The sequence below is a fragment of the Hydractinia symbiolongicarpus genome, chromosome 7, assembly GCF_029227915.1.
Source record: "Hydractinia symbiolongicarpus strain clone_291-10 chromosome 7, HSymV2.1, whole genome shotgun sequence".
NCBI lineage: Eukaryota > Metazoa > Cnidaria > Hydrozoa > Anthoathecata > Hydractiniidae > Hydractinia > Hydractinia symbiolongicarpus.
The window spans coordinates 22,081,259-22,098,123 of record NC_079881.1 but is presented as its reverse complement, the minus strand read 5'-3'; the positions used below and the strand labels follow the sequence as shown (position 1 = coordinate 22,098,123).

Here is a 16,865-nt window from a genome sequence, read left to right as displayed (position 1 = left end):
GGACTATAGACTTTACTGGAGATGGGAAAGAGGACTCTGATGGTAATTGAGATCAAAGTCTTGAAAGAACTGTTAATGCTTGCAAAATATAGTTTGCATGGCATGTGATGGCCTTGTTTATCAAACTAGTGTGGGCGACGCTTACCTTTTGTTTAAGTTCTAGCTAAAGTTATGGTGTTCCGTGGGTTTTGGCATTGCAAAGGTGGGTGAAGATGGACTTTTATTGGGTTTGGTAACAAACGAGTAATTTTTAGAAGAAAATTGACTTTTTGCGGAGAGAAGCGGAGTGCGCGTCAGCGCACGGAGCCTATTTCCTCATTATATAAGCCAAATATAAAGGAAATGTAAGTACGGTGGAGAGTATATAGGATTGCGTCCCTATACATCCAAATTATCATGGTTACTATGGAAATATTAAAATTTCGTCCAAAGGATCACAGTAATCCAGCAATTTAATATGGTCATTCTCTAGTACATTTTTTAGTAAGCGAGACAACTTGTTTATAGCACGGCGAAGGAGTGTTTGTTGTTTGTTAAAACTCAAACTTTCGTTAATCTAAAGCTATATCGTATTGTTCAAGAAAAGGAAGAAAGGCTAACTATTTTTTACATGTAACGAACCCTTTCTTATTCTCACTTACACCTAAGGCTAGCTAGCACAAAACTACCGACTGAGCTGAAATAATAATAGAACTTAAATAGATTTAAAGATTTCTAAGACTTTTTAAGCTAGCTGGCATAAAATAGAGCAAACATATAACATATACAGCTAGCATAAAACTAGCTACAAAGCTAGCATAAAATTAGCTACTTTACCTATAAAATCAGCTACACAAGCTAGCATAGAAAATTATTTTCGACATATTTTCTATCAGGTAGCTACCATACACTACCTATACTATGACACAGTAAGTGATATAATTCTACTCCTGATTAGGAATGTCCCATTACATAGCTTGTTCTAGCCACAATCCACAATCGTCCAACTTTTTCCATTAAATATTGCGGGGTTTTTTTGCTTAGAGAAGGTAAAAACAGGTTATAAACTGTATTTTTATTTTTAAATGTTACAAAATTTTCCACAAAGTATATAAAATTGTTTTAGCTGCGTAGGATAAGAACAGGTTGTTAACTGTCTGTTTGAACTAACTGAAGTTAGGATAGTTTTTTAGAAATGGGTATTGTGCCGAAATGTATGTGCGAAACAGTAAAGCTACCTGTACAAATCACTCAGCCCTGTGTTAACAACAAGCTGTTACCTGTGTTTCTATTTAACAGAAGTTTAAGCTAATCTGGTTTAGTCACAAGTAACTATAACACCTGGCGCGATTTATACGTTTTGTAAACTGTGCCACATTGAATGTTGATTATGTCTGGTTTGAAATGGTATTAAACCTATATGGATGTGCAACATACCTGTTTTATTATTTAATTTTTCAACATCTGCATTTGTTATTACCCAGGCGTTTTAAATTCTAACTTTAACATCAACGTCTACGTTTTCTGTTAAGAGGCTTTTTAAATTCTGACAAGCTGTTCTCGTGCAATCATCAACATGTATTGAAACATGTATTTCTTATTTAATTTCTCACTAGTCTAATTAATTACTATTATTTTAAAGTTTCTGCTCAGTTGGAAATAAGAATTTTTTTTGTCATGCAGGGTAACCGAAGTTGCAGTAAAGTTTTTTGGAAAAATGTATTACGGCTATCCGATTTCACGATTAATGTTTGATCTTGCACAAGAACTTTTCCCATAAACTATTGCAGGATTCTTTTTGCTTTAGGAGTGTAATAACAGGTTTTAAAGGGGCACTCCAGTGGAAAAAAAATATTTGAAAAAAATGTTATTTTTATAAGACAATACATAAATATGTCAAAATAAACCTTTTACAATCGTTAAAAATCTGTATTTATACCTTAATCGCGTCCGTAAACATCTTCAATTTCAAATAAATTTGCAAGGTCGCGTAAAGTCGAGAGGACTAGGTCCGAATAAATTAGCATACGTCACATCGTGCAAAAAGTCCGTGAGCTCAGCAGCACGCCTTCTAAAAGTTTTGTTTACTTACTGTTTACATTGTTCGTTGATAAGATGTCTTGTAATAATGACGAAGAATATAACTTAGAAAGCTCAGAATCGGATAATTCTCTTCATGAAAAAGACTTTACAAAGCTACAGCCATACGAATTTGAACCTCTTGTGTCTGACGAGGAAGAAGTTAGTAACGGTGTAGAAAATGACGAGGTTTCTTTTACTGATGCAGAGCCACGTACGGGTAATGCAAATTGGTGTGAATGTGGAAATTGTAGAGCAATGGAAACCGATACTGAAAGCGTGTGCTGTGTCGAGTCAAACGAAATTCCTGATGAGTTTTTCCAAGGTAGGTAGGATATATACTGCAAATATAATTTTTTTCTAAGCGAAATTTTCCTTTTTAAACAAATAAAAAATATATTTCATCGCTTTTCTTTTACATTCTTTTCGTCAAAAACTTTATCTTTTGCTTCAATAAAATAATCTTTCATCACTTTTTTTTTACTTCACAAGCCAATTTATTTTTATTTCACGGTTCAACAATCTAATTCCTCCGCATGCGCTTTTTTTTGCACACAAATGCAAAGAAATCTTATGTAATGTTACATTTTCTCCGTGATGGAGAACATTGAAATGCGTGATCGAAAGATCGAATAAGGTTCGTGTGGAAATGATAAGTTAGTAAAACGGGGGTATAAATATTGTATAATTGAAAATCACTCTTATCATAGGTCATAAATGCGTTACAGAAGCTGCTGATTTTCAAGTGGTTGTTTTGACAAAAGCTGTTTTAGAAACTGCGTTATCTGCATTGCATGATTTGAGAGGAGACACTTTAGAATTAAAAAATGAGTAAGTAGCTCAACCTCGTTTCCAAGCCCTTCTTTTGTCCGAGAAAAAGAAGGTAAAAAACTGACAATAATGCCTCCCTTATTTTTCTATATAGATCTTATCGTTACGCTGGTTATAAACAGTTCACTTGGTGGATACACAGTCGATTGGGAAAAGGGGTGAGAAGAGTGATTCCTTCTTGTGTAGTATGGGCAATTCGAAGAAAATATCCGGCAGAAGATGAAAAATATGTTTTATTCAAAGAAAGTTGAATAAAAATAAAAAAATAAAAAAGTCACGTTTTAAATCTTGTCCTGGTGGCTTTAATGGCATCGCTTTTGTCGGGTTTTTCAACCTCTGTTATTCTTTCAGCAATTTCTCCTGTTTGTGGTAACTTATCTTTTTCGTTGTCGATTGGTTCCAAATTAGCCGTCATTAATTCCGCTAAATACGCCTTTTCTTTCTTCTCGGTAATTTTTTTTACGACCCAGGATTGTGTTACTCGTGAAAAGACTTGTTTATAGCGGAGTACTCCTTTTTTGGTAACAGCCTGTTCACAATTAGTCCCCGAGTTAAAATCAAGGACAGCCAGCTGCGTGCGCGCGACCATACCTTCCATGCTGAAATGAATACGTTTCGAGCAATATTTGGTAAGCAAAGAATGGAATACCTCTAGGCTTCCCGTATGGCAAAAGTGCGCCAAATAGTTCATGTCGGCAAGAGTTTTTTTATTTTGCACAATAGTCTCCACTGCTTCATATGCAGGTGAATTCAACTTTAACCATTTGCGTTGCTGGTCTAATGTGGGGTGCGCACATTCATGGAAATATTCATTGCCTTGCCAAGAGTGGATTCCACGAATATGATAAAGAATGCTAAGCCACCTTTCACGTAAAACGTTTTCATTTTTGTCGCATGAAGCGCAGCACCACCATAAATGATTTATAATGGATTTGATCCAAGGTATCAGCTCAAGACATTCTTTGCGCTTCGCAGCAGCAGTCAAGCTTTTTTTCAAGCTTTTTCCAAAGTGCCAAACGTCGAACTGGTGGTTTATCTCAGGATGTTCTTTCTTCATGAATGCGCGGATTTGAACATGGCGATCTGTTGTTAATGCTGAAACTGTCACTTTGTGGTCACGCAGCTTATTTAGTAGCGTTACTAATCCCCACTTCTCCATTCGACTAGAATTCCCTGCAGTTCTAACATGAACAACTTGAAAGTCGATGATTTTATTGATGTCTACGCTCATTAGAGTGTACGTACCATACTTTGCACTGTAACCTGGAGAGTCACTTCGCCCATCACCAATCAAATTCCCTTCTTTCGCAGCGCACTCAGAATAAATGTTATTTCGATATTTTTTATAAAAAGTGTTTAATTTTGGAAAAAGAACGGACCTTTGAATATCATAGAAGGTGGACTTAGAGATAAACTGAAGCCTCAAAATACTCATCATTTCGGCAATGCGGGCGTATGTGTTTCCGGAATACAATATGGCTGCAGAAAGTAATAAGTTCCCTGCTGCTCTTCCATTTACGATAGGTTGAGACTGCCAGCTGAAAACATGTTTATTTGGACAAATACTAGTAACAATGATAAGAGTTCCACGTTTTACCACACGAGTAATGCACGTTTTTTGTAAACACGTGAAACAAACTTGAAATAATGTCAACAGACAAGACCAGAAAACAAGAAATTGTGCGTCGCTTTTGAGCCCTGGGTTACATTCAGCAGTGTCAAAAGACTCTTCTTCGCAGATATTTTCATCATAACTGTCGTCGATGTGAATTTGTAATTGCGGTGAGTATAAAGAATCATCAGAAGGGCACTCATCACCAGAGACGATATCATGATCACTTTCCATATTTGCATTCAGCAAGAATGTCACGTCAGCTTGCGGAGGAAAGGATAGGTCGGTGTTAGTAGACTTACATCGTCCGTGCGGAAGAGTAAATTTCACTTTTAAAACATCCTTCGTTGGTTGTATCTCAGGATGAATTGCCTCTAAGGGATCACATTGTGTTCTAACGGACCTGGTAAAAGTATTGGCACCAACCGATTTCTCTACCGTTTCCACAATTGCACTAACGCCTTGTTCCTTAACCAATGAAATTATTTCTTGTTCAGCGTATACTTCAAGGTCAACATCATCCTCCACACTTAAAGCCTTTGCAACACACTAGAAAAAAAATGATCAGAATAACTTCCAAGAAAAAAGACAGGCACAACTCACATTTTGGCAATAGCATAAATTTTAAAAAAACACTTGTTTTTTAGCGAAAGTTTCCAATCTTTTTGATGTCGATTCTCTTGAATTTTCAGGCTTACTAAAAGAAAAAATTGTTGGAACAGCATCCTCGGTCAGCTGTCTCTTTCTTTTGATACCAGTAAGTTCAGCCTAAATAAACAAAGATTAGAAGTAGCGCCGATGAAATGATGCTAATAAAATGGGCACATTTACCCCCTGAAAATATTCGGCAGGTCCTTCCATCAAAAAGCTTCTTTTTTGAAAAACAAAGAATAGAAACTTACGAGCGCTACGAAAGATACATGTCTAACTAGATAACTTTGTATTGGAAATTGGTATAATGTTCTTTTATAATATAAATATGTAGAAAACGTTATTTGGTTGTGTTGTGGATATAAGTACAAATAATGAAATGAAGAAGAAATGAGAAACTTTGATCGCGTTGACTAGCTAAAATGGCATTTTTACGAAGTGGCAATATTTTAATATGGAAGATTATTACCTGGAGATCCCTTTTAAAAGAACTATCTGTGAAGTGCGACGAACAAATATAAAAACTTCGATCGCTTGGTAGATCACCTGTACGACGTATTTTGTTTAGCCATTTTTGTCTGAGTTCTTTCTTTTTCACAGACGGGATTCTGTGAAAACTGACTTCTTTACACTTTTCTGATCGATTGGTACATCCAAACGCAGAGCAACTAACCATTTTTTAAAGATTTAAACGTAATTTACATACAAAAAGCGATTTAAATGTAAGCCAGAGGTCTTAACATGAACGTTCTCTGCGCTCGCTTAAACTTTCTGCACGATGTGATGTCATTGTTTATAATCGGGTCCAGTCCTAAATGAAATCGCGCCTGTCTGTTTTTTTATAAGAAAAAAATTGAATATGCGAAGGCTAGTACAACGATTTTAAATAAGGAAAACAAGTGAAGTAAGTTTTTTTTGATTTCTTATGCTTTTCTGAGTACGTATAAAACAAAAAAGAAAAAAGTGATTTTTACTGGAGTTCCCCTTTAAACTGTGTTTTTATTTTTAAATGTTACAAAAACTTTTCCGCAAAATAAAATTGCTGAATGACTGTTTTAGCTGTGTAGGATAACAACAGGGTGTTTACTGTCTGTTTATTTGAACCAAAGTTAGGATATTTTTCGGAAAGGGATATTATGTCGAAACGTATATGTGCGCCACAGTATATCTGTACTAATCACTCAGCCTAGTGTTAACGACAAGCTATTACCTGTGTTTCTATTTAACAGAAGTTGTGCTAAAGTTTTTTTGAAAGGGTTTTTTTACCTATACTAATGGCGCACCACAGATTAAAGTACATATATTTTAAGTTTTACCGGGAACATTTTGTGAAAAATAAAAAAGGTTTGCTGACTGTTTTCGCTATGACATGGCACAATATGTAAATTGTGTTTTTATTCAAGCTAAAGGATAAATATAATTACACCCGAAACACCTTAAATGTTGTGTGTTTCACTCGATTTACGATATACTGCACATCTGTACTAAGGCGCTCCACCTGAATGTGTGGTACAGTTTTCAATTTGTATTAACTGTTCCACCAAGCGTTTTACGCCAGGTAACACAGTTACTTGTGGCTTAACCAGCATTTCTCAAAAGGTTAATTAACTAGGCTGTGTGCTGTAAATTCCTAAGTGTATATAATGTTCACCTGTAAAGTTTTGTATATATATATATATATGCCCTGCTGGTCTAATGGCTATGACACTCATGCAAATGAGAAATCCAGGTTCGAATCCTGGACAGGGCTAGGAAAAACATAATTATCTTGCACCTACAACAACCAGGCTTTCATATAATAGGTAATCTTTGAGTTGTAGAGGGGGGGAGTTGCATACATTTATCACTTTCATTTATAGAGCATAAAAGTGCTTTGTTTTTTGTAATAGATCTATCACATTATGGTAAAAAGTTTTGTGTTGACATACCTGGTAGGCACAAGAAACTAAAAAAGGCGTTTTTTAAATTTTTTTTGCCTTTCTCGTGGACTTCTATGATTATTTCCATATCTTGACTTTTTAATGTTGTTGTCATTGGAATCAAGTTAATCTCAGATTTATCAAAAAATCATATGGCGTTATGACCGATTGTTTAAATACTTGTAATGGCACATAATTCTGCTAACATGATTCACTGTATATTGACCTGAGATAAATTTGAGACTTTTTTTGAGATATTGAATTTGAAATATTTGCACCTAAATACTTTCTATACTCCTGGACTAATATGATACTTATCTTAGATATATTGAGTATACACAATCTTTGAGTTGTAAGGTGGATATTTTCTATTAAAGTCATGCACCCCTGCCTTGCCGTTCCATTTCCTTGCCAGCACTGACCGTGCCTTTCTTTGCCTACCCTTCCTATGCCTTTTCTGGTGCCTGCCTACTATGTCCTTGCCTGTGCCTCCCATGCCTGTGCCTACCATGCCTTACCCACCCCTGCCTTCCTGATTCCTCTTCCTGTTTCCTTGCCTGCCTTTGCCCTTTCCTTGCCGTGCTTAATACCTTTGCCTTGGCAACCTCTCCGCAACTCTTTCTATATTGATTCAGTGGGGAAGACTTGGGTGCAATTTTCGCAGGGACCGATAATGATATTTTAGAAGGACAACAGAAGTTTGACTCTAGGGATTCTCTTAAAAAATCGCATGCATCTTTTGTTGACTCTGCTGCTACTTTTACTTGTGAAATATGCCAGAAAGTTGGTGACCTTGACAAAGTTGATCACACTTACAGTTTCATAAAAGGACCAATAATCTCATATAATGGTGATGCTGAAAAGTTTTACTAGTGTGTTATTGTTGCAGATAATTTTTTTCACGGACAGCAAGCTGTGATGATGGAGCTGGTGTAACGACCCTTAAGTAAAAATTGTAGAGGTTACACCCTCCAAAGATCAAAACGCAGTGCAACATCTCCCTTTTTGCTTGGATAGCCTGTAGATTCAAGGTAATTGAACCAAACAACCCTCTCTACACAATACAATACATACAACTAACGGATGTCAACTTGTTGCTTTTAAAAAAGGAAACCCTATACTAGCCCATTTAAATGGATCCACTTTTGAAAACGATATAGTACCATCCTGCTCTACACACAATACATTTATAGAGAAAGAAAAAGCAACCATGTGTTATTTCAGTGGCTATGTATTTGAAATGAAAAAGCAGACCAATTGTTTAATCTCATGACGGAACAAAGTGACAAGTATTTATCAGCCTTAAATCCATGCCAAGTCTCAATGTTCTCTTTGCATGGGCAAGTTAATTCAAGGATAATTACAGTTTGGGTCATGGCAGAAGTTAAAAGTATGTCCGGACGGAGTTAAGTTACAGCAAGATAAGGTGGTACTATTAAGGTTGAATCTAAGTCAGACAATAATCTCCAATCAGAGGCAAGGTGAAGGATTCCTTGAATTTTTGAACGCTTTTTGGTGGGAAGACGTTTACCAGCTGGAACAAAGGATATTTTATGACATCTAGATGGTTTTGCTGGCTCATAATTGGATACGAACTTCTGAATAGGTGTCACTAGCACACTTAGAACAGTATCTTGGCGGTACGTAAACCTACCTTGTGAAAGGGCTAATTTACAAGCGCCTAAAAAGTGCGAGACGTTACAAGAGGGTTTTTTACATAGGGTGCAACTTTTGTCATTTTGGATTCCCCACTTGACAAGATTTGTAGGAGAAGGAAGCGTGTCATAGGTTGCGCCGATGCAAAACGAAGACAAACTTTGCGGCAGAGACAGTAGGTTCTTCCAAGAAAGATCGTATTTAATAAACGAGCAGCACTTAGTCCAGTTACCTTGGACATAAAGCTGAACGGCTCGAGCATAATAGATGTCTTCCTCTTTGTCCTGCACAACATCTGGTACAAGTTTGCTGTAAGAATGGGTACCAATTGGTTAGACACTCTTATAGATTACCAGTCCCAAGCCTGCTCCACCAAGAAAATTTTTAACATTGCAGCAAGGCACAATGAAATAATCAACCTGTTAAGTTTTAGGATTAAATCATTAAGGTTTTGTTCCTCCAAAGTTACTGCCAACGAAACAGTTAAACTTCCTTTTCGCAGGATACACAATATCAGTGAAAAAAACACACACACACAACACAGATTGCACAATCCCAACCTCGACACCAAACGGTTTCGCCCCAAAGCTTCAACCAAGGGGTGTCAGGATTCCAGGCGGGGCATTTCTAATCCGAGGTCCACTAAGTGGTCATCAGGAGGCCCTGGAATCCTCTGCTGTCATCAAATGTTCTTCAATCTGTGCAATCTATTGACATATAAAACAAGGGTTGACTGGGGTAATAAGTGGGGTCGCTGGCGGAAACCAAGTATTTTCTTGAACTCGAGTTGACTTTCTGCTGATTTTACTGTTTCATCTACCTTTCAGTGTTCAGCCTTTAAGTCTGGAGGAGAGTCCGAGACTAGAGGATCAGCCGAATCTCGCAGGAGAAGATGACCACTGATCTTAGCACATTTTAGTACATAGGATAGACTTTTTAAAGCTAAAGGGCATGGCGATGAAGCGGAATACAAACTTATGTTAGAAATAGAGTTATGGAGTCTTAGCCACTTTCTTATGAAGAAAAAAAAACTTTGTTCTAGTGAAACAATACGAGACATCGGAACTTCGTAAACTAAAAAAGGCCATCATATTCGGGGAATTAGAAGATGATGCAAAAACCACACTTCGTGAATGCCTCCATGGGAAGAATTATCTATGAGCTTGACTTGCTCTACAACTTTAACAATAACCTGTTGGACAACAGGTGAATCTGACAATGTTGAATTTATCAACCGGCTAAGAAACTTAATTGGGTTTGTGTGAATAGATGGGATTGGTTCTTGCAGGACACAAAAAGGAGACTGATCTAAAACTTTTCCATTAGCTATAACAATGCTTCGTGATTTTGAAGGTCTAAAGTCCATTCCATCCCAATGAAGGGCTGTTACACAACGATCCAACAAGTTCTGAGTTTGAGGGACACTTGAAGACATTAAAAATGTGCCATCCGTAAAGGCCTTAACCGGAGGATAGTTTTAATGATATCGACAAACTGAAACAATTACTACCCATTCAATCAAACATCGTTCACATGAGAGATGGACTCACACTATTGTTGTGGACAGTATGTTTCACCAACAATACATCAATTGTAGACATTCTCATCTCACATGGGAGTGATGTTGGGGTGGAAGATAGATGGAAATACAACAGTTATCATTGGGCTGGATTTCATGGTCGTCACACAATATTAGATATTTCATGTCGACATGATCTAACAAACATCAACCGTCTAGATGTTTACAACTGGACACCATTACAACGTGCTGCAAGGAATCGTGCTGCAAGGAATGCTGACATGTCATGCGTTGAAGTTTTGTTGCGTCATGAAAATATTGATGTGACGATCAAAGATGAATTTGGAAGAACAGCTTATGATTGTGCTGGAGTATGGATGAATAAACAAAACCGGGAAGTAATAAGACGAAAAATAAAAGAATACGAAGTAAGTTATTAAAAGTTTATTTAATAAATTAGAAAGAAGAATAAATTTGTCATATTCAAGTTTGTCATATTAAGACATAAAATTTCACGGTATTAGGATTTCAGTATGAACCAGAAAGATCAGAGCTTCACAGCCTAGGCGGGTTTCTAATGACGCTTTTGATGATCAGGCTTCCATCCTCAGCAAAATCCTAGATTGTGCAAGCCTGTTACTGATTGGTGTCGTTGTGGTAAATGTGAGAGGATGCAGACAGAGAAAGAGTGTGTTTGCTGTGTTGACATCGATGCCATATAATATTTCAATCTTAATGGTAGCGATTTTTTTTATACTTCCAGACTTTTTTGTAACTTCATGATAATTATTTTAAGATCAGGAATGCATCACACAGCATCCACATTTTAACTACATTATGTTGTTGAAAGATGTGTTATATCAATCTTAATGGTAGCGATTTATTTTTTTATATTTCCAGACTTTTTTCTAACTTCATGATAATTATTTTAAGATCAGGAAGGCATCACACAGCATCCACATTTTAACTACATCATGTTGTTGAAAGATGTGTTATGGACAGCGTTAGTCTCGCTACATGACCGGAAAAGTCGCGGTTTACTTGAGCGTGACGATGTACCAAATAGGATTTAATCTTTCATGCGTTACTAAAAATTCGATGATTGACTTAACTTATTTTGCTAAAAAAATTTAGGACGTACCGTTACAGTGCTTATCGACAGTTTTGCTAGTTTATCCACAACAAACTTGGGCGAGGTGTACGACGTGTCATACCAGCGTGTGCAGTTTGTAAGATTAGGAAGGAGTATCCTAGTGTAGATGGACGATACACTGGGTTTAAGGGTAAATATTTATCTTTGGTTGATTTAATGTTGTTTTTACAAAGTCTGCCAAACAGTACGCCATACTAACAGCAAGTTTTTCGACCTTCCTCCGTTCAGAGTTGTTTCACAAAAAGAAACAAAAATGTTCTTTAGTTTGCTTTCGAGGGGAAATTCCATAATGTCGCGCTGAAGCAGCCTCTTTTACATTTTGATCTTTAAATTTTATATTCAGCGAAGAGCTTTTAGCGAATAATAACAGAACCTGTGAAATCTAATAAATTATTTATAACACATTCCCGAATACATGCTACACGGGGGTACTAACTGACTTAAAAAAAAATAAACGAAAATAAAATAAGCCAATAAGATTTTTTGTTCCGGTTTATCCTTTAACGGGCCAGCGCGTATTGTTTTGATTTTCTCACCATTGTGCTACGTCAGGGGAAACATGTGTCTTTAGCCTCTCAGTCATGCTGAATTATTTAAACAAAATGGCGAGCCAAAAGTGATGCTTCACGAGGAAATTGAAAAAAGAAAACAACTTACATAAGCGTATCAATATATTGTTTTAAAAGATGCAGATATTCTTTAGTAATAAGTACATATTAGTTGATATAATAAAAGAAAATAATTTACAAAGAGGTGGCAAGCCACCGCAATGATGAACTCAACCTGTTAGGTCTTTGGAAACAAGCTAGAGGTTGTACTCCTCTAGAGAATATGCCTCTAAAAGCACAATTCTCCCTTTTTACAAGGAATTAAAAAAAATATAAAAAAAAATAAGAAAGAAAGCTTTATTTACCCATTGCTACACACACTCAATCAACTTGGCAGTAGGTGACGCAATAAAGAACAGTAAAGTGATGAAGGATGCTCTCAAAACGACATTTGAAATCACAAAAGCTGCTTAAAAAAATCACCAAAGAGAGACGCCAAACTTGATGCCATCAAGAAGGAAGCTGTAACCATCAACTTCAACGAAAAGCGAATTTAAACTATAACGGTTGTTATGTCCAACTAGCTTGACAGTTCGTGCCAAATCCTTAGAAAGCATATTGAGTAATTACACATATCTAAAGAAACTTTGGGAGTGGGCTGTTAATAATTGTTAGATACCAAAATGAAAGCTCGCATCCGGGGTGTTGATGCTTGCATGAGAACATTCGACTATGTTTTTGGTGTTTATTTGGGAGAACTTATCTTGTCTCATAGTAACAATTGAAGTTAAACGCTTTAAAGTTCTACTTTATCAGCTATACAGGGTCAAGAATGTGCAAATTTGACTATCAAAGTATTGAAAAAATTGAGAAGCCAGGAAAATTTCTTTTCTGGGAGAATGTCCGCTTGAAAGCCAAATCATTGGATGTGCATGAACTGAAACTTCCAAGAAAATGCGGTGCTCTGAAGAGGTTAGAAGATTTTAATGGTCATGGACCTGCCAAGTCAACTCAACTTGATAAACCAAAAGATCTCTACAGCAAGCACTATTATGAATCCCTAAATAATGTTGAGAATTGCATCAAAGAAAGATTCAACCAAGAAGATTATCAAAAACATGCTGCGTTGCAAGAGCTTATTCTTAGAGCTGCCAGAAAACAGCAGTTTTCTACCAAGTTGGAGTTGCTACAATTTTACAACAACGATTTCGATGGATCTCTTTTGAAGTCACAGTTAACAATGTTCGAGGAAGACTTTCCCAAAATTACTTCAGATGTAAATTTCACTGATGTGGTAAAGTATTTGATAAGTCTTCATGTTGGCAAAAACACTTTTCTCTGAAGTATTTCGTCTCGCAAAGTTAATTCTGGTTTGCCCAGCGACATATGCCACAAGTGAACGGTCGTTTAGTGCACTGAGCCGTGCTAAAATGTACAATGACCCAAAAACGTCAGAATCATATCTTGATGTTACACGTACATAAAGATCGAACTGATGTGTTAGATCTTGTTGATGTTGATAATATTTTTGTGAGTGGAGCACCGTCTTTTAATTTTCGGTAAATTTCAAGAAACTGACAAAAGAAAAGCACATGTTCTTGTAAAAACAAAAGAAACACAAGTACTTTTTAGCTACTATTTTAGTTTTTCGTTTATATATAGGGTGTCTGGAAAAAAGCGGAACGATATGAGTTACTCAAAAGTGTTAACATATGCCACAGTTCAAAATTTAAAAACCTGTTTGGTCACAAAGTTTGATACTCAAAAACGTGCAATGATGATGAAGTGACAAAACAGCTGGCTGTTGTGATATAGCTTGTCTAATGACGACAGGTTAGATATTATAGAACTCTCTGAAGAATCTGCATAATAGCAAAACCCTCCCTTTTAACAAGGATTCTCTCAGAAAAAATACATTGACCATTTAACAGGACGGTAAAACAGTGGCAAAGCACAAAACACTAATAAAAAAAACATAAAAAGGCAACAAACAAAATAATTAGGCAATTTAAACTGAATTAATAGGCACATTAATAAAACTTATTATGACAAAACTATCCTTAACCGGATAAATCTTAGAATAATTCCTAACAGATCAAATGTAAACTAAAGCAGGCAACGATCTGTGTGCCAGGACTTGTGAACCTGGCTGTAGCTTTACACGTGTTAACGGCGCTCAAACTAAGTCTTTGCGGTAGGTCAACCTAATGACAGTGCCAGCCTGTCATGACGTGCCTGGGCATCAAACCACGGAGACAAGATAAGAATATCAATCCCCCTTGCAAAGCTTCTATAATGACTCAGGGCAGCAGAGTGAAAATTACAAAGTGCGCGCACAATGTTAAACTCAACCAGCTAAGTCTTAAAATTTAAATTCTAGAGGTTTTGCTCCTCTAAAGAATAGGCTCATTTAAAGGAACACAAATCTTCCAAGGAGATAATTGGCACAAAAATGGAGCAAACAAACAGACAGAGATAGTAGGACAGGACTTCTGTAAAGGGTACAAGGGTTTCAAATCATATTCCTGAACCAAGGTACCCAAAATGTCTAGCTAAGTCACCTCAAAAGAGGTCTGCGAACAGTCTTCAGCAGGAACTAGACAAGGATTAGCTGGGCTAAATTAGAACCCCTAGGGAAATTTATTCCCTGGAAAAAGTTAAGCCCTGTTAAAAAACAGTATTTAACAGGATGAATTGTTTCAGTGAGATGGATTGACTTCTGAAACGCAGCGGTCCTTGTACTTAAGCCAAGTGTTTCGTTAATGTTTAATAAAGGCCCAGTAATGTACGGCTTTTAAGGTACCTGAATGGTTAATGGTGGCGACTAATCTGTACTTGTTGCTAAAGGAAATTTCATCAGTAGGGTGAAAAAGCACGATTAGCTTGTGGTGTTTCGTAGGCAGACAGTTCACCGATCTTGTATCTTTGAAAGAAGAACCTTTAACTGAGGCATACCTAAGTAACTGAATAACAAGGATATCGCCACAACTGGAAATTTGTGTTTCAGTTGTGCTCTCCTGGTGTGATGAACACTGGGGGAAAAACACCTGTCGTCACCTACAAGCTGCTGCGACTGCGAAAGTGCCTTACAAAAGTCCCCTATTGACTTGCATGTTGGTTAAGTAAAAATTGTTTTTTGTTCTTTAGAAGAGGAACACAAACAAGTATTACAAGATGCTGATGTTTTTAAATTTAAGCACTTTTTAATGTCAAATTGAATTGCAAATTCTTTCATAAAAGAAAATAAAATTGTATAGATTAGGCGATGTTTTCGATCAGTTCAAATCATTCTGCTTTTTTACGGACAATCTGTACGTTAGTTTTGTATTTTCATTTTCAAAATAGAAATTTTAATTAAAAATAGCTTGCTATCTATGCATAAATTGAGTAAATTCTTATTTTCTGGAGGAATATAGGGAGATGTTTGTCGCATGTATTTGAAATATAAGCAATGATGCTTTTGTATCTCAAACTTTAACCGTATCTACGAAGGCATTCGTCAAATTTTAAAATTATAGTTTCATTTGAAGACTCTTCTTTATACGCAATGTAATATACACTATATGTAATTGTTACATTTTAAACCAATGTAGCCTCGTAAATAGGCTAAAAAATTTTATTTTACAGTGCTCGCTACCACAGCATGAACTTTGCAGTGCTTCCGCCGGGCCTACTTTTGTAGATAGTTAGCTGGATAGATGTGCATATTTTACATGGCTAGCCTGACTAATATCGAGGGATATACCCTGTCTATTATTTCCAGGAATGGCCATGGCTTAGATGGGGAGTCCTAAAGTTTTAATGCTCGTTTTGAGCTACGCAGACCCAATTAGGGCCTGCGCTCTGCTAGAAAACTCCTGGCAACATCCAACAGCCCACACAGTGTGCCATCTCCCCAATTTCCCTCACATGGCTTGGGTTAGCCCAGGGGTATGGTAACATTCACTTGCCCATATTAAATCGTTGTCAAGAGGAATCGAACCCCGGTCTCCCTCACAGACTACGAGAGCTATAACCACTAATCTATGGCGTCAATGTTTAAGATTTTTATTGACGCGTAACAAGTTGGTATCATCAGCAAAATGATTGACCTCCTAAAATTTAATAGCATGAAAAAAGTCATTTATATAAATTAAGAAGAGAAGAGGACCAAGAACCGAATCTGAGAAACACCATGTTTAATAATGTTGGAGCAAGATGAAATACCAGAAAGGGAGACAATTTGTTTTTAATTTGAGAGGTAAGATGAAAAGACTTCCAATGAATTTCCACGAATGCCATAATGTTAGAGTTTACGAAGAAGTATGTTGCCAACCGTATCGAATGCTTTTTCAAGGTCAATAAATAGGGCACATGCAGTTTCCTTGGTCGAGGGAAAAAAGTGCATGAGATGTGGAAAAATATTTAAAAAACCCAAACTGACGTAAAAATAAAATATTATTGTGCTAAATAAAGTTATAACGTCGTTTAAATATGATTGCAAATATCTTATCCACATTACATAAAAGAGAAATAGGACGATAGTTAGGACAATCCAGTAGAGAGCCCTTTTTGAACATGCCTATCACTTTGGCAATTTTGAGAAGATCAGGCAAAACACCATTAGATTAAAGTGGACAGCAATTTCAAGTTTGCACGTCATCAATAAAGAGATTTCTAGTACTTAGTTCTTTAACAAAAATATGTTTGCTACACGATTTTTTCTATCGCTTAAGGTAAGTTTCCATACGACTGCATTTTCCGCTTGAGCGGAACTAGTATAGAATTGTAATGTCACCCTTTCAATGTTCAAAGTGTTATCTTTCCACGTATAATGTCTTTAGTCATTTGTGTTTTATATTGTAAATTCTAGGTTGGTTTATGTTAATATATTATTAATAAATGTAAAAAAAACTAGTATAGAAAGTGTAGCGGAGAG

At 36.4% G+C, this 16,865-nt stretch overlaps 2 protein-coding genes across 2 annotated transcripts; one reads left to right on the top strand and one right to left on the bottom strand.

Annotated features, from left to right (window-relative positions):
* The first annotated feature begins 1,889 nt into the window (after positions 1-1,889).
* On the top strand, positions 1,890-3,140 carry LOC130649579 (P2X purinoceptor 7-like). The gene is made up of 3 exons (XM_057455880.1): positions 1,890-2,383; positions 2,769-2,889; positions 2,984-3,140. The coding sequence occupies exons 1-3, from the start codon at positions 2,095-2,097 to the stop codon at positions 3,138-3,140; spliced, it is 567 nt and encodes a 188-aa protein (XP_057311863.1). The 5' UTR covers positions 1,890-2,094.
* On the bottom strand, positions 2,188-9,225 carry LOC130649578 (uncharacterized). The gene is made up of 2 exons (XM_057455879.1): positions 5,138-9,225; positions 2,188-5,050 (listed from the first exon to the last, which is right to left on the bottom strand). Exon 2 carries the CDS (start codon positions 4,733-4,735, stop codon positions 3,164-3,166), a length of 1,572 nt encoding a protein of 523 aa, XP_057311862.1. The 5' UTR covers positions 4,736-5,050; positions 5,138-9,225; the 3' UTR covers positions 2,188-3,163.
* Positions 9,226-16,865: the final 7,640 nt, after the last annotated feature.